Source organism: Abrus precatorius, unplaced genomic scaffold (genome assembly GCF_003935025.1).
Source record: "Abrus precatorius isolate BTA unplaced genomic scaffold, Abrus_2018 Scaffold7, whole genome shotgun sequence".
Taxonomy (NCBI): domain Eukaryota; kingdom Viridiplantae; phylum Streptophyta; class Magnoliopsida; order Fabales; family Fabaceae; genus Abrus; species Abrus precatorius.
Window position 1 is genome coordinate 23,447,372 of NW_020874417.1, and position 14,962 is coordinate 23,462,333.

Here is a 14,962-nt window from a genome sequence, read left to right on the forward strand (position 1 = left end):
AAGAATATTAATATTGCATGACCATTGGGTATTAATAGTATTCGTATGAATGATTGGTAATCACAAGAAAATTGAATTTAGAGTTAAATAGAAAAATAACATAAAGGATTGAATGAGAAAACTCATATGCCCTAGGTTCCTCTCTAATAAGTTCAACCAAGACGTGCATTTGTATTCCTTATTCTTAGTTCTTAGTTTTATAATTGATTTTATAAATTCTTATTTTTAATTAATCTCGTATCTTTGAAGCTTAAAAAATTGAATTAGGAAATTCTTAGTAATTGGAAAAGAATCCTTGTGGGACGATATTTCAGAAACTTAATTTAAAAATCCTATATTATTTCTCGATGGGTACACTTGCCCTTTGAACAAATATGGATTAGTGTATTACTCGTATGATTATAATGCTTACATTGTAACATGTAGGTTGATGTAGTTATGATATATGTGTTATAATACATCGATGAGTACAATTGGTTCACATGTATTATGACACATTAATTGATATGGTATAATACATGCATTATGAAGCATGTAACGCCCCAATTTTGTAATGTTTTTTAAATTATATATATATATATTCATATGTTTGTTGATTTACTTGATAGTGATGTAAATATATGTATGTGACCTTATTATGATATGAGTTTGTGGCTGGAATTAGACTGAAGGAAAATATGCTAAGTTCTGGTGTAGGGCATTCTCGCTGCAGCGAGAGACGTTTCGCTGTAGCGAGAGGACCCTAGGTGAAAGACAGGCGTCTGTCGCCTTCTCGCTGTAGCGATAATATCTCACTCTAGCGACAGTTTGGGGTACATTTCTGGGTGCAGTCTCGCTGTAGTGAGATTCTACAGAAACCAGAGTGCAGTTTTCTCTGAGTTTTTTGCTGTAGCGAGAGGGCGATTGTGTGTGATAGAATGCCATTGATTGGTGAATAAATGAAGGCTATATGCCATATGTTGTGGATGAAATGTGGGTTGTGTACCGTGTAACATGGATTAAATATAGGTTGTGTGTCGTGTGTAAGCATGGATATTGCGTATGTGAATGGGGTATGTTGGTGCCGTTATAATGTGATGTGAATGGTTCAGCGATACACTGGGGTGTGGAAGATGAGAACGGTAGAAATACCTTAGGGAAGAAAGAGTGTGACACCGATTGTGGAACGGGTGCACCACAGGCCACACACTCTCTTCCTAACTAGACCTCTGACTACTACCTTTTTTAAGCGACGTGTGACTGCCGACGTGGTATCTGTGAGGCGGGGGTAACCAGCGACCATCTATAGTAAAATCTGTGATCACAGTGCCACAATGATCGTGACTGGCGTGTTGTAAGTGCACGAGATTATTGTTTGTAAATTTCATATATATATGATTGTTTAGTGCCATGAGTGCATTGATGACAGATTGAAATGAAAATGCTGTTTATGTGTACTTTGCGGGAAGTATAGGCAAGGTGAGACTCTATGATAGTTGTGTATTGAGTAGTATAGAGTACTCACCCTTACATTTATTTTTCAGGTAATCAAGACGATCAGCACCGGATTCAGTGAAGGGACAGATGGACTGCTATAGGACTTAGATTTTATTTTGAAAATGTTGTAATTGAACTAGTCCTGTAACAGTTATTTAATATTAATTTGTAACCCTTCTCTTATTTTGAAATATCTTATGAAAATTTGGTTATTCAAATTTGAAAAATTATTATTTAATTAAAATTAAATTTAAGGTGTTACAATTTTGGTATCAGAGCAGTTCATCCAAATTGGACTGGGGTATCAGGCTGAAGCATCCAAGATAAGTGTTAATTGTTTTGTTTGCTTGAATTATAAATGTATTATTGATTTAATGTGTTGGATTGTGACTGTTAAATTGTGAAGCTTAGATTATGGCTGGTAAAGGTAGAGGTAGAGGAGCTAGAGGCTCAAATGACCTCATGGAACACATGGCTCAAATTCTGGAAGCCATGGTGCACAATCAAGGCAGAGAGCCGGCTGAGTATCGAGGGTTATCTACCTTCACTAGGCATGATCCTCCAAAGTTTGAGGGTGGATTTGACCCCGAAGGAGCTCAACGGTGGGTGGCTGATGTGGAGAAGATCTTCAATGCAATGAGATGCCGTGAGGAGAACAAGGTTACCTACATCACCTACTTGCTGTGTGGGGAGGCTGAGGACTGGTGGAGGTTTGCTGGTCTGACCCTGCCACAGGAAGATGGCTATATCCAGTGGGAATCATTGAAGACCATCTTCCTAGGGAACTACTTTCCCTGGGACCTAAGGAAACAGAAAGCTAGAGAGTTCCTTGAACTGAAGCAAGGAAGTATGACTGTAGGGGAATATGCAGCTAAGTTCCAGGAGCTGATGAAGTACTGGCCTCATTATCAGCATGGTGATGGAGAGGAGGATATGTGTGCTCAGTTTGAGCATGAATTGGGGCCGGACATCCGAGCTGCGGTCAGTGTGTTTCAGCTGACAGACTTGCCCACCCTGGTGGGCAAGAGCAGAATTTTCAAAGCTAACTCAAGAAGGAAGACGGTGGACACTAGGAGAACCAGCCCAATGAGGTAAGATAGAAGACCCCCTAGGTTCTCAAGGGACTATACTCGGGTTCAAACAACTCTCAATCTTGAGGGAGTTCATCTCAAGAAAAGAGTAGTAGGAGTGGTTCAGGATCAAGCTCTTTGAGAGGGCCAGTCAAGTGCTTTAGGTGTAGAGGGCCACACATGGTGAGCGACTGCCCACAGCCAGGGCCAACATGTGGCAACTGCAGGAAGTTGGGGCACACTGCTGATGTGTGCTGGGCCGCCAAGAGGAGTGACAGTACTAGTACGGCTCAGAGGCCTGAGTCGAGAGGGAGCACAGGGCCGAAGCCAAGCATCCCTGGAAGAGTATTTGCTGTGAGTGAGGCAGAGGCTTCACAGTCAAAGGAACTGATCCAAGGTAAATGTGTAATTAAAGGCAGATTACTTGATGTGCTGTTTGACTTGGGTGCTATGCACTCTTTTGTGTTTGTGGACTGTGTGAAGAGTTTGAATTTGTATGTAACTGAATTGCCGTGTAATGTGGTGGTGACTATCCCTATGGGTAAGCCAATTGTGACGTGATGGGTATGCCTGGAGTGTTCGCTAATGGTACATGGTAGGGAGTTTGAGGTGGACTTAATCTGTTTACGTCTTTTGCAATTGGATGTAATTCTGGGAATGGATTGGCTGGCTGTCAACCATGTACTAGTGGATTGTAGAGAGAAGACCTTGATCTTCGGTGCAGCAATGACCGAGGCCCCAAGACTTATGAGTCAAGGTGCACGGGAGAACACAGTGAACGCCAAGGCCTTTATGGTGATGTTTTCGATGGAGGCCGAAAGCATGGTGGAGCCAAAGTATATTCCAGTAGTAAAGTATTTCTTAGAGGTATTTCTCGAAGATGTTTCTGAGCTGCCACCTGAGAGGAAGATAGATTTGCTATCAACCTCATTCTGGGAGCAAGCCTAATTTTTGTGGCACCTTATAGGATGTCACCAGTGATATTGGCAGAGGTCAAGAAGCAAGTGGAAGACCTATTACAGAAATGGTTTGTGAGACCGAGTGTGTCACCGTGGGGAGCACCAATGCTCTTGGTGAAGAAGAAGGATGGAAGCATAAGGATGTGTGTGGATTACTGACAGTTGAATAAGGTGACGGTCAAGAGGGTGATTGTGTGTGATGGAATGCCATTGATCAATAAATAAATGAAGGTTATGTGTCGTATGTTGTGGATGAAATGTGTGCTGTGTACCATGTAACATGAATTAAATATAGGCTGTGTGCCGTGTGTAAGCATGAATATTGTGTGTGTGAATGGGGCGTGTTGGCGCCGTTATAATGTGCTGTGAATGGTTCAGCGATACACTGGGGGTGTGAAAGATGAGGACAATAGAAATACCTTGGGGAGGAAAGAGTGGTGGTGACACCAATTGTTGAACAGATGCACCACAGGTCAAACACTCTCTTCCTGACTAGACCTATGACCACTACATTTGTTGAGCGACCCGTGACTGCCCACGTGGTATCCGTAAGGCAGGGGTAACCAGCGACCATCCATAGTAAAATCTGTGATCACAGTGCCACAATGAGCGTTACTGGCGTGCTGTGAGTGCACGAGACTATTGTTTGTAAATTTCATATATATATGATTGTTTGGTGCCATGAGTGCATCAATGACAAATTGAAATGAAAATGTTGTTTATGTGTACTTTGCGGGAAGTATAAGCAAGGTGAGACTTTATGATAGTTGTGTATTGAATAGTGTAGAGTACTCACCCTTATATTCATTTTTCAGGTAATTAAGACGATCAGCACCAGACTCAGTGAAGGAATGGATGGACTGTTATAGGACTTAGATTTTATTTTGAAAATGTTGTAATTGAACTAGTCCTATAACAGTTATTTGATATTAATTTGTAACATTTCTCTTATTTTGAAATATCTTATGAAAATTTGGTTATTCGAATTTGTGAAATTATTATTTAATTGAAATTAAATTTAAAGTGTTACAAAGTACAAAGTAGTGTAAAGAATACTTGTCACAAATATCTGTAAATATGATTGATTAATTGTTAGGTGTGTATTCTGTGATGATAAGGATTTGTATGATTTTAAGTGTTATTGTTAATTAATGTATGTTAGAAATGTGTTAGTCGATACTTTATGTATTATGAAAATTTATATCATATAAAAGATTTAGTAGGGCAGGAGATACTCACCCTTTCTAATATTTTTCAGGTAATGAAAGTGAAAGGATCGAAATGATTGGTCTATTTTAGGATCATAATTCAGTGATATGATAAGGAAGATTGCTCTGTAAGGACTATAGTAGTTTTGAGAAATATTTATCCTAATTACATTTCATTTTGACCAAGTTATGTAAATATTTCTTAAATGTCAAATTTTAGAATTTATGTTGCTTGGCGAATTTTGTTGTAATTCATAATTTGATAGATGTAAATTTAAGTTTTATTTATTACTTTAAATTCTTAAAATTATTCCTTTGATAGTTTTAAATACTGTATAATTTTATAAAATTTTTATAGAAGAAATGTAAATTTTATGTTATTCAATTCTTAAATCCATGAAATAGAACAAAAATTATTTTATTTTTCCCTTTACTATAAAAAACAATTATTTATTTATTTTTATAGGAAATTGAGGATGTTACACATCTAATACATTCAATGATATCAAATACAATAACCGCTCTACATTGCAATTACCCAGCCTTTAAATTAACAATCATACAACTTTCGCATTCATATTCCTACTTATGAAACTCCATACACTTTAAGCATACACAACACAATTCAAAAAAAATAATACATATATAAAAATACATCGATCTAACAATAATGCTATAAATTGTTGCGTTAGTTAAGTGGTTTAATTTTAATTTAATCAATTAGTAAATTAAATTAGATAGCAGAATATGAAAATGCAATATATTTTGATTAATTAATAGGATGAGATAGATAAAAAGGAAATATTCTGTAATTGTTTAATAAATTATATAAATAAATGGAATGAATATTATTTTGATTTTAGAATAAATTTTTATATTATTTAATGATTTGAGAGAGGAAAATTTTTAGACATATATATGTAAAAAAAACCTTAATTAAATTAAGGAAATATATAATTCATTACTTTTAGAAGTAAGATTTTATTTTTAAATACATTGATAATGCATACAAGGTAAGATTACATACGTACACATATGTTTTGATAATTTATAATACATAAAAATAGAGTTGTTACACATTAATGTCACAAATTGTTACACTTAGCTTAATCAATAAATTAATTGGTTCCTTATTTATTATGTGGGGAGAGAAATGTTTAAGAGAATACATTTAACTTAATCAATGAAATAGTAAACCAATTAATATAAGATGAATTATAAATTACTGTATCGATAATATGATAATTTTTTTTAACTTAATTAATAAATTGATTGTATGATAATTAAAGCAAAACTATTTGAAATAATATATTTTAAAGTGTGAAATATTTAATTGATTTAAAAATAAGATATTATTTAATTTAAAATATTGACATCGCATGAAGTCAACAGTAGCAGGTACATATAACGCATAAAAGTTGAGACACTATACATTAGCATTATAAATCTTTACGTTAATTAAATGAGTCAATTTAATTAATAGATAAATTACAAATAATAGAATAAATTAAAAATATAATTTAATTGATAAGTAAATTATGTAATTAAGTGGAAATGAATCGTGATTTAGGTTTTAAAAACAAAAATTATATTATATAATTTATTTATTTTAAGAGTAAGGTTTAATCTTTCCATGCACAATGCCTTAGGTAACGTTGGTACACAAACTTTGACAATTTATAACATAAAAAGGTAGAGTTTATATAAATTATTATGTTAGAATTCTATTTTAGTGTATTTAATTATAACTTTGATTTTTAATTTTTAATTAAATGTATAAATATATATACATTTTAATTTTTAATTAATTACAATAAAAATATTATCATTTCACAAAGCTTAAAGTAATGTAAGTACTCATAAATCCTTTAATTGTTACAATAAAATAAATCATAAAAATTGAAAGAGTTATAGTACATTTATCAATGAAAAAGGTATAATAAAGATGAAATTAACATTTAGTGATACAATAATAATAATAATAATAATAATAAAAATAAATGAAGATACAAACTAAAAATCAAGATCAAAACTTCAATATTAAAATTTTAATAACATTAGCTCCTTAAAAATATGGAATAATATAACTAACCAGCACAAGTGGGACATAAATAGTGAGAATAAAACAATCAAGATTTTCAAATATGATGCAAGCTGTTTTGTTTATAATATATATTTTTTGGGCAAAATAAGATGATAAAAGAATTTGGTTGTGGTGGTATTTTGTCTCGAGTTTGTCACTCTCTCAACATAAGTAATTTTGACTAGCAAGTGTACTAGTGTTATTGTAGCAAGTTATAAAATTTTTAGAACTATGTTTGAGTCCCATATATCATCTGCAGGGAATAGAATTCTCATATATCACTTCATAAATCCACAATTAGTTGAGCCTAATGAAATTCAGATAAAGTTTGAGATTTAAAGCAACAAATATTAAACACAGAAAACAGAACAAAACAAAGACCATGAAATGTGTATTTAATAGATGTAGAAAACATAGTTAGGGACTTGTTTCACCAAAACTTCAGTGTTGATTCAATAAAGTTCTGAACTTTCAAGTATTTAGATGGAATGACAATCAGTTTCACGATATATTAATCAAAGGTTAATTCCTTAACTCAATGAATCTAACATTCAATTCAATCATTCTAATTCCTTAGATCTAGTTCAATTAAATGTTGCATTAAGCATTAGAAACCAAAAGATTGTAAGATCAAGATGTCTTATGCCTAAGAAATCAATAATCTTGGTAATTGATTTAGATTTGAGAAACAAGTTCAACTTTTATTGATAAAAGTTCCTCTGTGATTAGAAAATCAAATTTCTATTCAATAACTGCTTGATTAACAGAATCAACTACTCAATCCAATCAAATACTCAAAGTTTAGATCCAAAATCAATTCAAAACTTCCATTTTAGATCCACAATCCCTAACTACAAAGAGTTTAAGCAACCATTACAAAATGAAAAGAGAAAGAAAGAGAAGAAAAAGATGAACGAAGAAGCATCTTCACGCCAATCTTCAATCCGATTCCTCAAGATTTGAAGCTTGATGTTCGTCCCCAATCTCTCTCTCAGACTCTCTCAACACCAGAAAATGAATGGAAAGTAAAAATGAACGAAAGATCCCAATAGATTTAAGCTAACTCATATTTATAGAATTCTCACCTTTCTGGCGTGGTCACTATTTTTCACTATAATAGCCACGCAGAGGCCTTTCTGATAATCTTTATGACTAGAACGATCACTATTCTTCATAAAAGTAGCAACGTAGAGGTTCGTGGTCTACATATGTTCACTTTCATGAACAATAGGAGACACGCGCAACTTTCAGTGATGGAAGACTCTCTGGAACAATCACTTTTGTGAACAAAAGTGATAACGCTCAGCTTGCTTTCCTAGAGGCTTCTGGAACGATCACTATCATCAGCGATAGTGATAACGCACAGGTTATCCTTCAATATTAGGCTCTAGAACAATCACTTTTGTGAACAAAAGTGATAACGCCCAACTCTTGCTTCACCAGACCTTGTTCCTTAATTCCAATTTTTGCTACTTTTCTTCTATCTTTCTCTTGATCTTCCAGCCTTATGAATTTAGCTCAGAATTTCCTACAAAAATAGGATTGAATCATTAATTTCTACATAGAAAATTCATAAAATCTAAACAATTATGTATTTAGAAAAGATTTTGAATATTCTATTATTTTTATGAATTTTCAGCTTTTTCTAACATGTTTTCTTTATCAAATGTATTAAAACTAAGGTAAAATATTGGTAAAATATGGATTTATCAGGAGTACAGTGAAATCATTTGCTTTAGAATTATTCATAGTGATGCACAAAAAATAAAATAATCATGATAAAAATAATATGACAATTAAGGATGAAAAGTTGATTATATAACTTAATTGCAACATGTGAATGCATTTCAGATACATTTTACAAAACTTAAAATTCATAAATCATGATATACCAAGTAAAGGAATGCAAACATTACTGGAGTCAATGAGTTGATGATTGTTTTCAGTGGAGGTCCACTTTCTCCTTCTTTTGTTTCTACTTCATGAATGCTTCTAGTAATCAATTATGAATGTTTCCCCATACTAGAGTTATTTCTTTCTCTTAGCGTGTGTTTCTTTTTTTAAAAAAAAAAATCTCTTGTTCGACTTCCCACTCTCCCTTTTCTTTAGCCCCCTTCCCCTTTCTATTTGTATACAATATTGTTATATTTCTATTGTAACTCTCCAACCATTGTTGGCAATTTCCACAATTCTAGCCTCAATTTAGGGCTTACAGGCAGTGGAAGCACAACAACAAGGCACTGTTTTGTCATACAAATATTTTCCTTTTTTAATTTCCTTATTATATTATTACTTAATACCATCTAATTTAAAATATTGTTGGATTTGATTTATTTTTTATTTTTCATTTTTATTTTCCAATTAAACTTAAAAAAATAATAATAGTAATAATCAAAATATAAGCAAATATGATAATAACCAATCAGACAAAGCAAAATTTGATAAAAATATACCTCGAATAAAATTGAGTGTTCACACTCTTATGGTTTAATTTTGTTTTTGTGTTTTTCTCTACGATTGATTTCATATTTTTGGCTATTCTTACCTTTGTTTACTCATTTGGCCATAAATTTTTCTTTAGATATCATTTTGGGCTTATCCTAGTTGCATTGTATTCTACACATTTAGGGCTTTAAAATGCATATCTAGATTCTGAATTTGGATTTGTTTTTTATTTTTTATATTTTTTTAGAAGTTGAGGTAGATGTATTGAATTTTGTATAAGTGATTACATTTTGACCATTGTAATTGAACATTCATATTTGGGCTTTTAGTTACAATTGAACCCCAAATTAAGGTCGTTTAGTTTACTTTAATCAAAACCTATAAACACACTATTAAGGCTTTGAATTGGAGGTTTAGCCATTTTATTTTTGAATTTTTAGATTTGACTCTAAAACTTCTCATTGAATCCTTGTTTTTCCACTTTTTGAATTATCATCTTCTTCTCATTCATGCTCATGGATAATGCTTCAATGGAAGGATAAGCCTCTCATTCAATCCACGAAATTTAGATTATGTAAATTCAGTTTGAGTTTTCTTCCAATCGTTGAGAGTTTTCTCTCTTATTCTCTAATCTCATATTTGTGATTCATAATCATGATTAACTCTTCTGTAAATTAGAATTCAAATTAGGATTTGATTGATGTTTTGATTTGATAATGAATTGCAGATTAGATTAAATGATAATTTGACTTAATTCAGAATCTAGTTCAATTAGGTTATTCAATTGAATTAATGATTGGATCAGACAACTATTCAAACTCTGATTAAAATCTTGAGATATCATGATAATAAGAATTTCATGCACCTGTGAATCTGTGGATTGTTAATTTCTATTATGTTTTTCATCAAGTTAATTATGTTTAGAATTTTAATTCAATTGATTCAAAATTTACAAAATCTCCAAACTTTTTTTCCATTATTAAAATCTTGAAATTGAATTTAACTAACTATGTGTCTCTGTGAATTGACCTAGGTTGAACTATGTACTTCAAAATTCTTAGAAAAAATTTAGTTGTTTTGGTAGCGATTCAACAATCATTATCAGGCATAGCCTTGGACATAAAATTTTTGCCAAAGGCATTGAAGTTGATAAAGTCAAGATTGAGCTAATTGAAAAGCTTCCACCACCTTCAGTCATAAAGGAGGGAAGAACTTTTCTAGGTCATGTAAGATTTTATAGACAATTCATAAAGGACTTTTCTAAAATTTTTAAACCTCTTAGCAACTTGCTTGTTAGAGATGTCCTTTTTTATTTTAATGATACTTGTTTGCATGCCTATAAAACTTTAAAGAAAAAACTAATTACAACACTTATTCTTGTGGCCCCAAATTGGAAGTTGCTTTTTGAACTTATGTGTGATGCAAGTGATTTTGCAATAGGTGCAATACTAAGATAAAGAAAGAACAAAATTTTGCATGTTATTTACTATGCAAGTATAACTTTAAATGATGTGCAACTTAATTATGCTATAATTGAAAATGATTTATTAGTTGTTGTGTTTGCTTTTGACAAATTTAGTTCTTATTTGCTTGGTGCAAAAGTAATTGTCTATACAGACAATGCAACATTGAAGTACTTAATTGCTAAAAAAGAAGCAAAGCCTCGGTTGATCAGATAGATATTATTCTTTTAAGAGTTTGATTTAGAGATACATAACAAGAAGGGTGCTAAAAATGTGGTGGCATACCATCTTTCTAGGTTGGTTTATCCTTTTGAAACTGAGAAAGAAGACATTCAAGAGGCTTTTCCAGATGAAGATTTATTGGCTATGAATTAAACTCCAAGGTTTGCATATTTTGCAAACTACTTAGTGAAGAAGAACATACCAGAAGGCCTTTCCTATGCCTAGGAAAAGAAGTTCTTCTCAGATCTCAAGTATTACTTATGTGAGTATCTATTTCTTTATAGGCATTGTGTAGATAAGTAATCAGGAGATGTGTATCTCATGGGGAGGCTAATAACATCTTTTATCACTACCACACTTTGCTAGTTAGAGGTCATTTTGGTGCAACAGGAACAACTATCAAAGTACAACAATGTGGATTTCTTTGGCCCTCAATGTTCAAAGATGTGCACGAGTTTGTCAAGAGGTGTGACTAATGCTAAAGGACTAAGAACATTTCTAGATGAGATGAAATTCCCCTAAACAACATCCTTGGGTATGAGCTTTTTTATATTTTGAGCTTAGACTTCATAGGGCCATTCCTTTCTTATGGATAGAAATATATCTAGGTTGTAGTGGATTATGAATCCAAATGGGTGGAGGCAGATGCATTTCCCACCAATGATGCTAAGGTAGTTACCAAGTTTCTCAGGAAGAACATTTTTTCCAGGTTTGGTACACCAAGGGCCATAATCAATGATGGAGGAACACATTTGTGCAATAAATAGTTTAAAGCTCTTTTAGCCAAATATGGTGTGACTCCATTTTTCACCATTCCCTTCATTTCTTACTCCAACTCACCATTTTTCTCCCACCCAAATCAAACACTTATCACCCATCCCTCCACCATTCTTCTTCTTTTCATCTCCATACCCAACTCCTTCATCGCCATAACCCACCACCATTTTCAAATATCCTTTCTCTTTTACATTCAACTCATTCTCTCCCTATCAGTAAGACCTAACATGAAAATAAGAAGCAAGTAAATATTTGGATTGAGATTGGTTAGATTAACAAAAGGTTATGTGATTTAAGGTTATACTTGAAAGCAAAAAAAATCTTGGTATTTTGTTACATTCAACCATGGCACACAAAAGAAGCAATAGGTTAACTGAGCCCACTTCTGTTACCAAGAAAATAAAATTTATTCACTTGTATTTTGAATAGCAGTATAATGTTTCCCTTTATAGCAAAAAATGCATTGTTGAGTTGTGTGCCATTGGTTTGAGAGTTCTATGCTAACATGCTTATGGAAGGAGAGGCTGAAGCCCTAAGTGGCAAGATCTTTTTGTGGGAAAAATAAATATGGTTACAACCTGAAATAATCAATGAACACCATAAACCTCCACCAGTTGAAGACTATGCTTACAAGGCCATGCTCAATATACCCTCCTAACTGGGATAATGTTCTCCGTGACATTGGTAGAGAAGGAATGGAGTGAATATTTTATGAAAACGACCCTAATCACACCATTTTGTAGAATCTCAAGAACATTTCTCTCTCTAATTTAGCTTGAGCTTGGGCCATGATAGCTATGTCTTATATTCGTCCATATTCTCATATTTATACCTTTTCCAAAGAACCTTGCCTTTTATTATACTATATTTTGAATCAATCAGAGGTAAATGTTGGGGCTGTTATTAATGACCACATGAGACATATCCCAAGAAGTCAACAAAGTTTTCACTACCCTTCCTTGATTACTGCATTGGCACAATCAACTGGTTTAGTCATCAAGCATAATGAAACAAATACTCTTGTAAAGTCTTTTTTGTCTCTTGCCTCCATCAATTTAACTATCTCTAGGGTGAGGAAAAAGGTAAGAGGTGTCAACAATAGCTCCCAATGGACCACACCTACAAATTAGCCTAAATCTTTTAGGGGCGGGAAATAACAAGCCTCGTCATTAGTGGGCCAAGATATTGCTTCCTTAGTGGCAAGGATAAGTGAGCTTGATATACATTGTGCATGGATGGATAGGGGCTTCTACCACTTGGAGGATAGGATAAGGCATGACAATCTAGAGATGTCTATCGTGACTACCTATCCATTTTTGTTCTACCATTCTTTGATAATGATTATGCAAATATAGGAAATACACCGTAGCACTAAGCCTTCAAAGTTCATCTTATTCTCATAAATATATAAAGAACACAATAAAATAGAAAGGGAGAATATATTCAACTCAAACTATTTTACAAAGGAATAATAATAATAATAATAATAATAATAATAATAATATACTATCTTATGCTTAAGTAATAACTCAATCATATTAAGTCTTTGTATATATTTTTTTAATTTCTCTATGGAGTAATTAATTAATTTTTCACTATTAACTTTATGTTCTGGTGGTTGATCGATTGGAAGTTTTGTGCCTACAATCTTGACAATGTCATATGGAACATCAATCTCCAAGGAATTTCATATTTACTATGCACATATTATCAATTGTGTGGTCACTTCTAACTATACATATTTAAATCAACCATGATATGCGTTAGGGCGGTTGTTGTGATAGTTCAACAATGTTACTTAGTGCTTGCAACACAAGTTAGTTATGCTTAGTCAATTACCAGGACCTGGTACTTTACAATCTCTTGGAGAAAATTCATCCCACCCTATTTGTTCTATGTCTATAACAAGTGCAATCTAACCACTATTTACAATTACAAGTCTTTTCAATCAAGGTACATCTCGACAATCATTTCTCAAGCTCATCACTCTCACTTCAATAAAGCTAAGTTGTGCACATATATCACACATATACTTCCTTTTTAACGGAGAAAAATTCATAATCATGTACATTTGCATACTTTCATCAATTTCTATCATATTTTTGTACCTTTATTTCAAAATTTTATAACTTGCTCAAAATATTATGAAACAATTACATTAATCCCATCGAATGTTTAATATTCAAAATGTCAATTATGATAATTTAATTCTTTTCCAATCTAGGTTACATGTACATATTTTCTTTTAAATGTTAGAAAACTTTAAAAAGTTTATAGTTTAAAATATAATTTCTTATTTTAACTTTCTTCTGTTTAAACAAATTCTTAAGATTATTTATTTTATTAATATAAAATAATTTGATTTTAAAACATTTTTCTAGAATTTTTCAGTCTAGTCCTATAATTTCATAAATTGAAAAAAGGTTATTTTTTAAAAAATTTCACCAAATCCAGAATTGTCTACAAAATTCCATCAATTTAACATGTCTCCCACAATTCCAAATAGTTTAAACTAACCATCCTTTTCAATTTATTCAATTCTTAAACGAAATTGGTCAAAATTAGTCAACAATTCATAATTTTTATTTTTTACTAAATACATGAAAATCATTTGCTCTCCAAAGGCTTACTAATTATATTCAAGGCATATTTCAAAGTTATGAACTATTAAGTACACATGAGATAAGACATGAACTTCAACATTTACAAGGTTCCATTTTATTTAAAGGGTAAAAAAAATTTATTTGAATGCTTTTTAAACCAACTTTTTTCAAGGTTAATGATCTATTGTAAAAATAAAAATTAAAAGTTTATCTAATGAAACAAACACAAATAGAAAGGTTAATGATCTATTGTAACAATAATATATTTTAAACAAGGGTAGAGATTAAAAATAACAAAGAAGGAAAAAAATTATTAAAGAAAAAGCGTAGAGAATTGACAAACATAACGAATATGAAGAGTGATAGGGAATGAAGTATCAAAAAGCAAGAAAGAAGGCACACAATAACTACCTTAAAGCACAAAATAGAAATTTGAGTTAATTTTCTTTTTAAGTTTTATAAGTTCGTAAACTAAACATATTTTAAATTGTATTTGAACCTGTTTACATACTTTCTATGCAATCCTTGTATACATTCAAGCACACACTCCATGGTAGAACTCAATGACTCTTGTTTATCATTGTGGGAGTTATCCAATTATTCTTCTTATGTGTACTTGAAATTGCATCAATTGCAATCTTGGCTAATGTTAGCTT

At 32.1% G+C, this 14,962-nt stretch overlaps 1 protein-coding gene across 1 annotated transcript; it reads left to right on the top strand.

Moving 5' to 3' along the window:
• Window positions 1-1,890: 1,890 nt before the first annotated feature.
• On the top strand, window positions 1,891-2,571 carry LOC113871646. Its single transcript, XM_027508744.1, has one exon. It carries the CDS (start codon window positions 1,891-1,893, stop codon window positions 2,569-2,571), a length of 681 nt encoding a protein of 226 aa, XP_027364545.1.
• The last annotated feature ends 12,391 nt before the right edge of the window (window positions 2,572-14,962 follow it).

Coding starts and splice junctions, on each gene's coding strand:
- LOC113871646 (XM_027508744.1), top strand. CDS start 1,891: ATGGCTGGTAAAGGTAGAGGTAGAGGAGCTAGAGGCTCAAATGACCTC.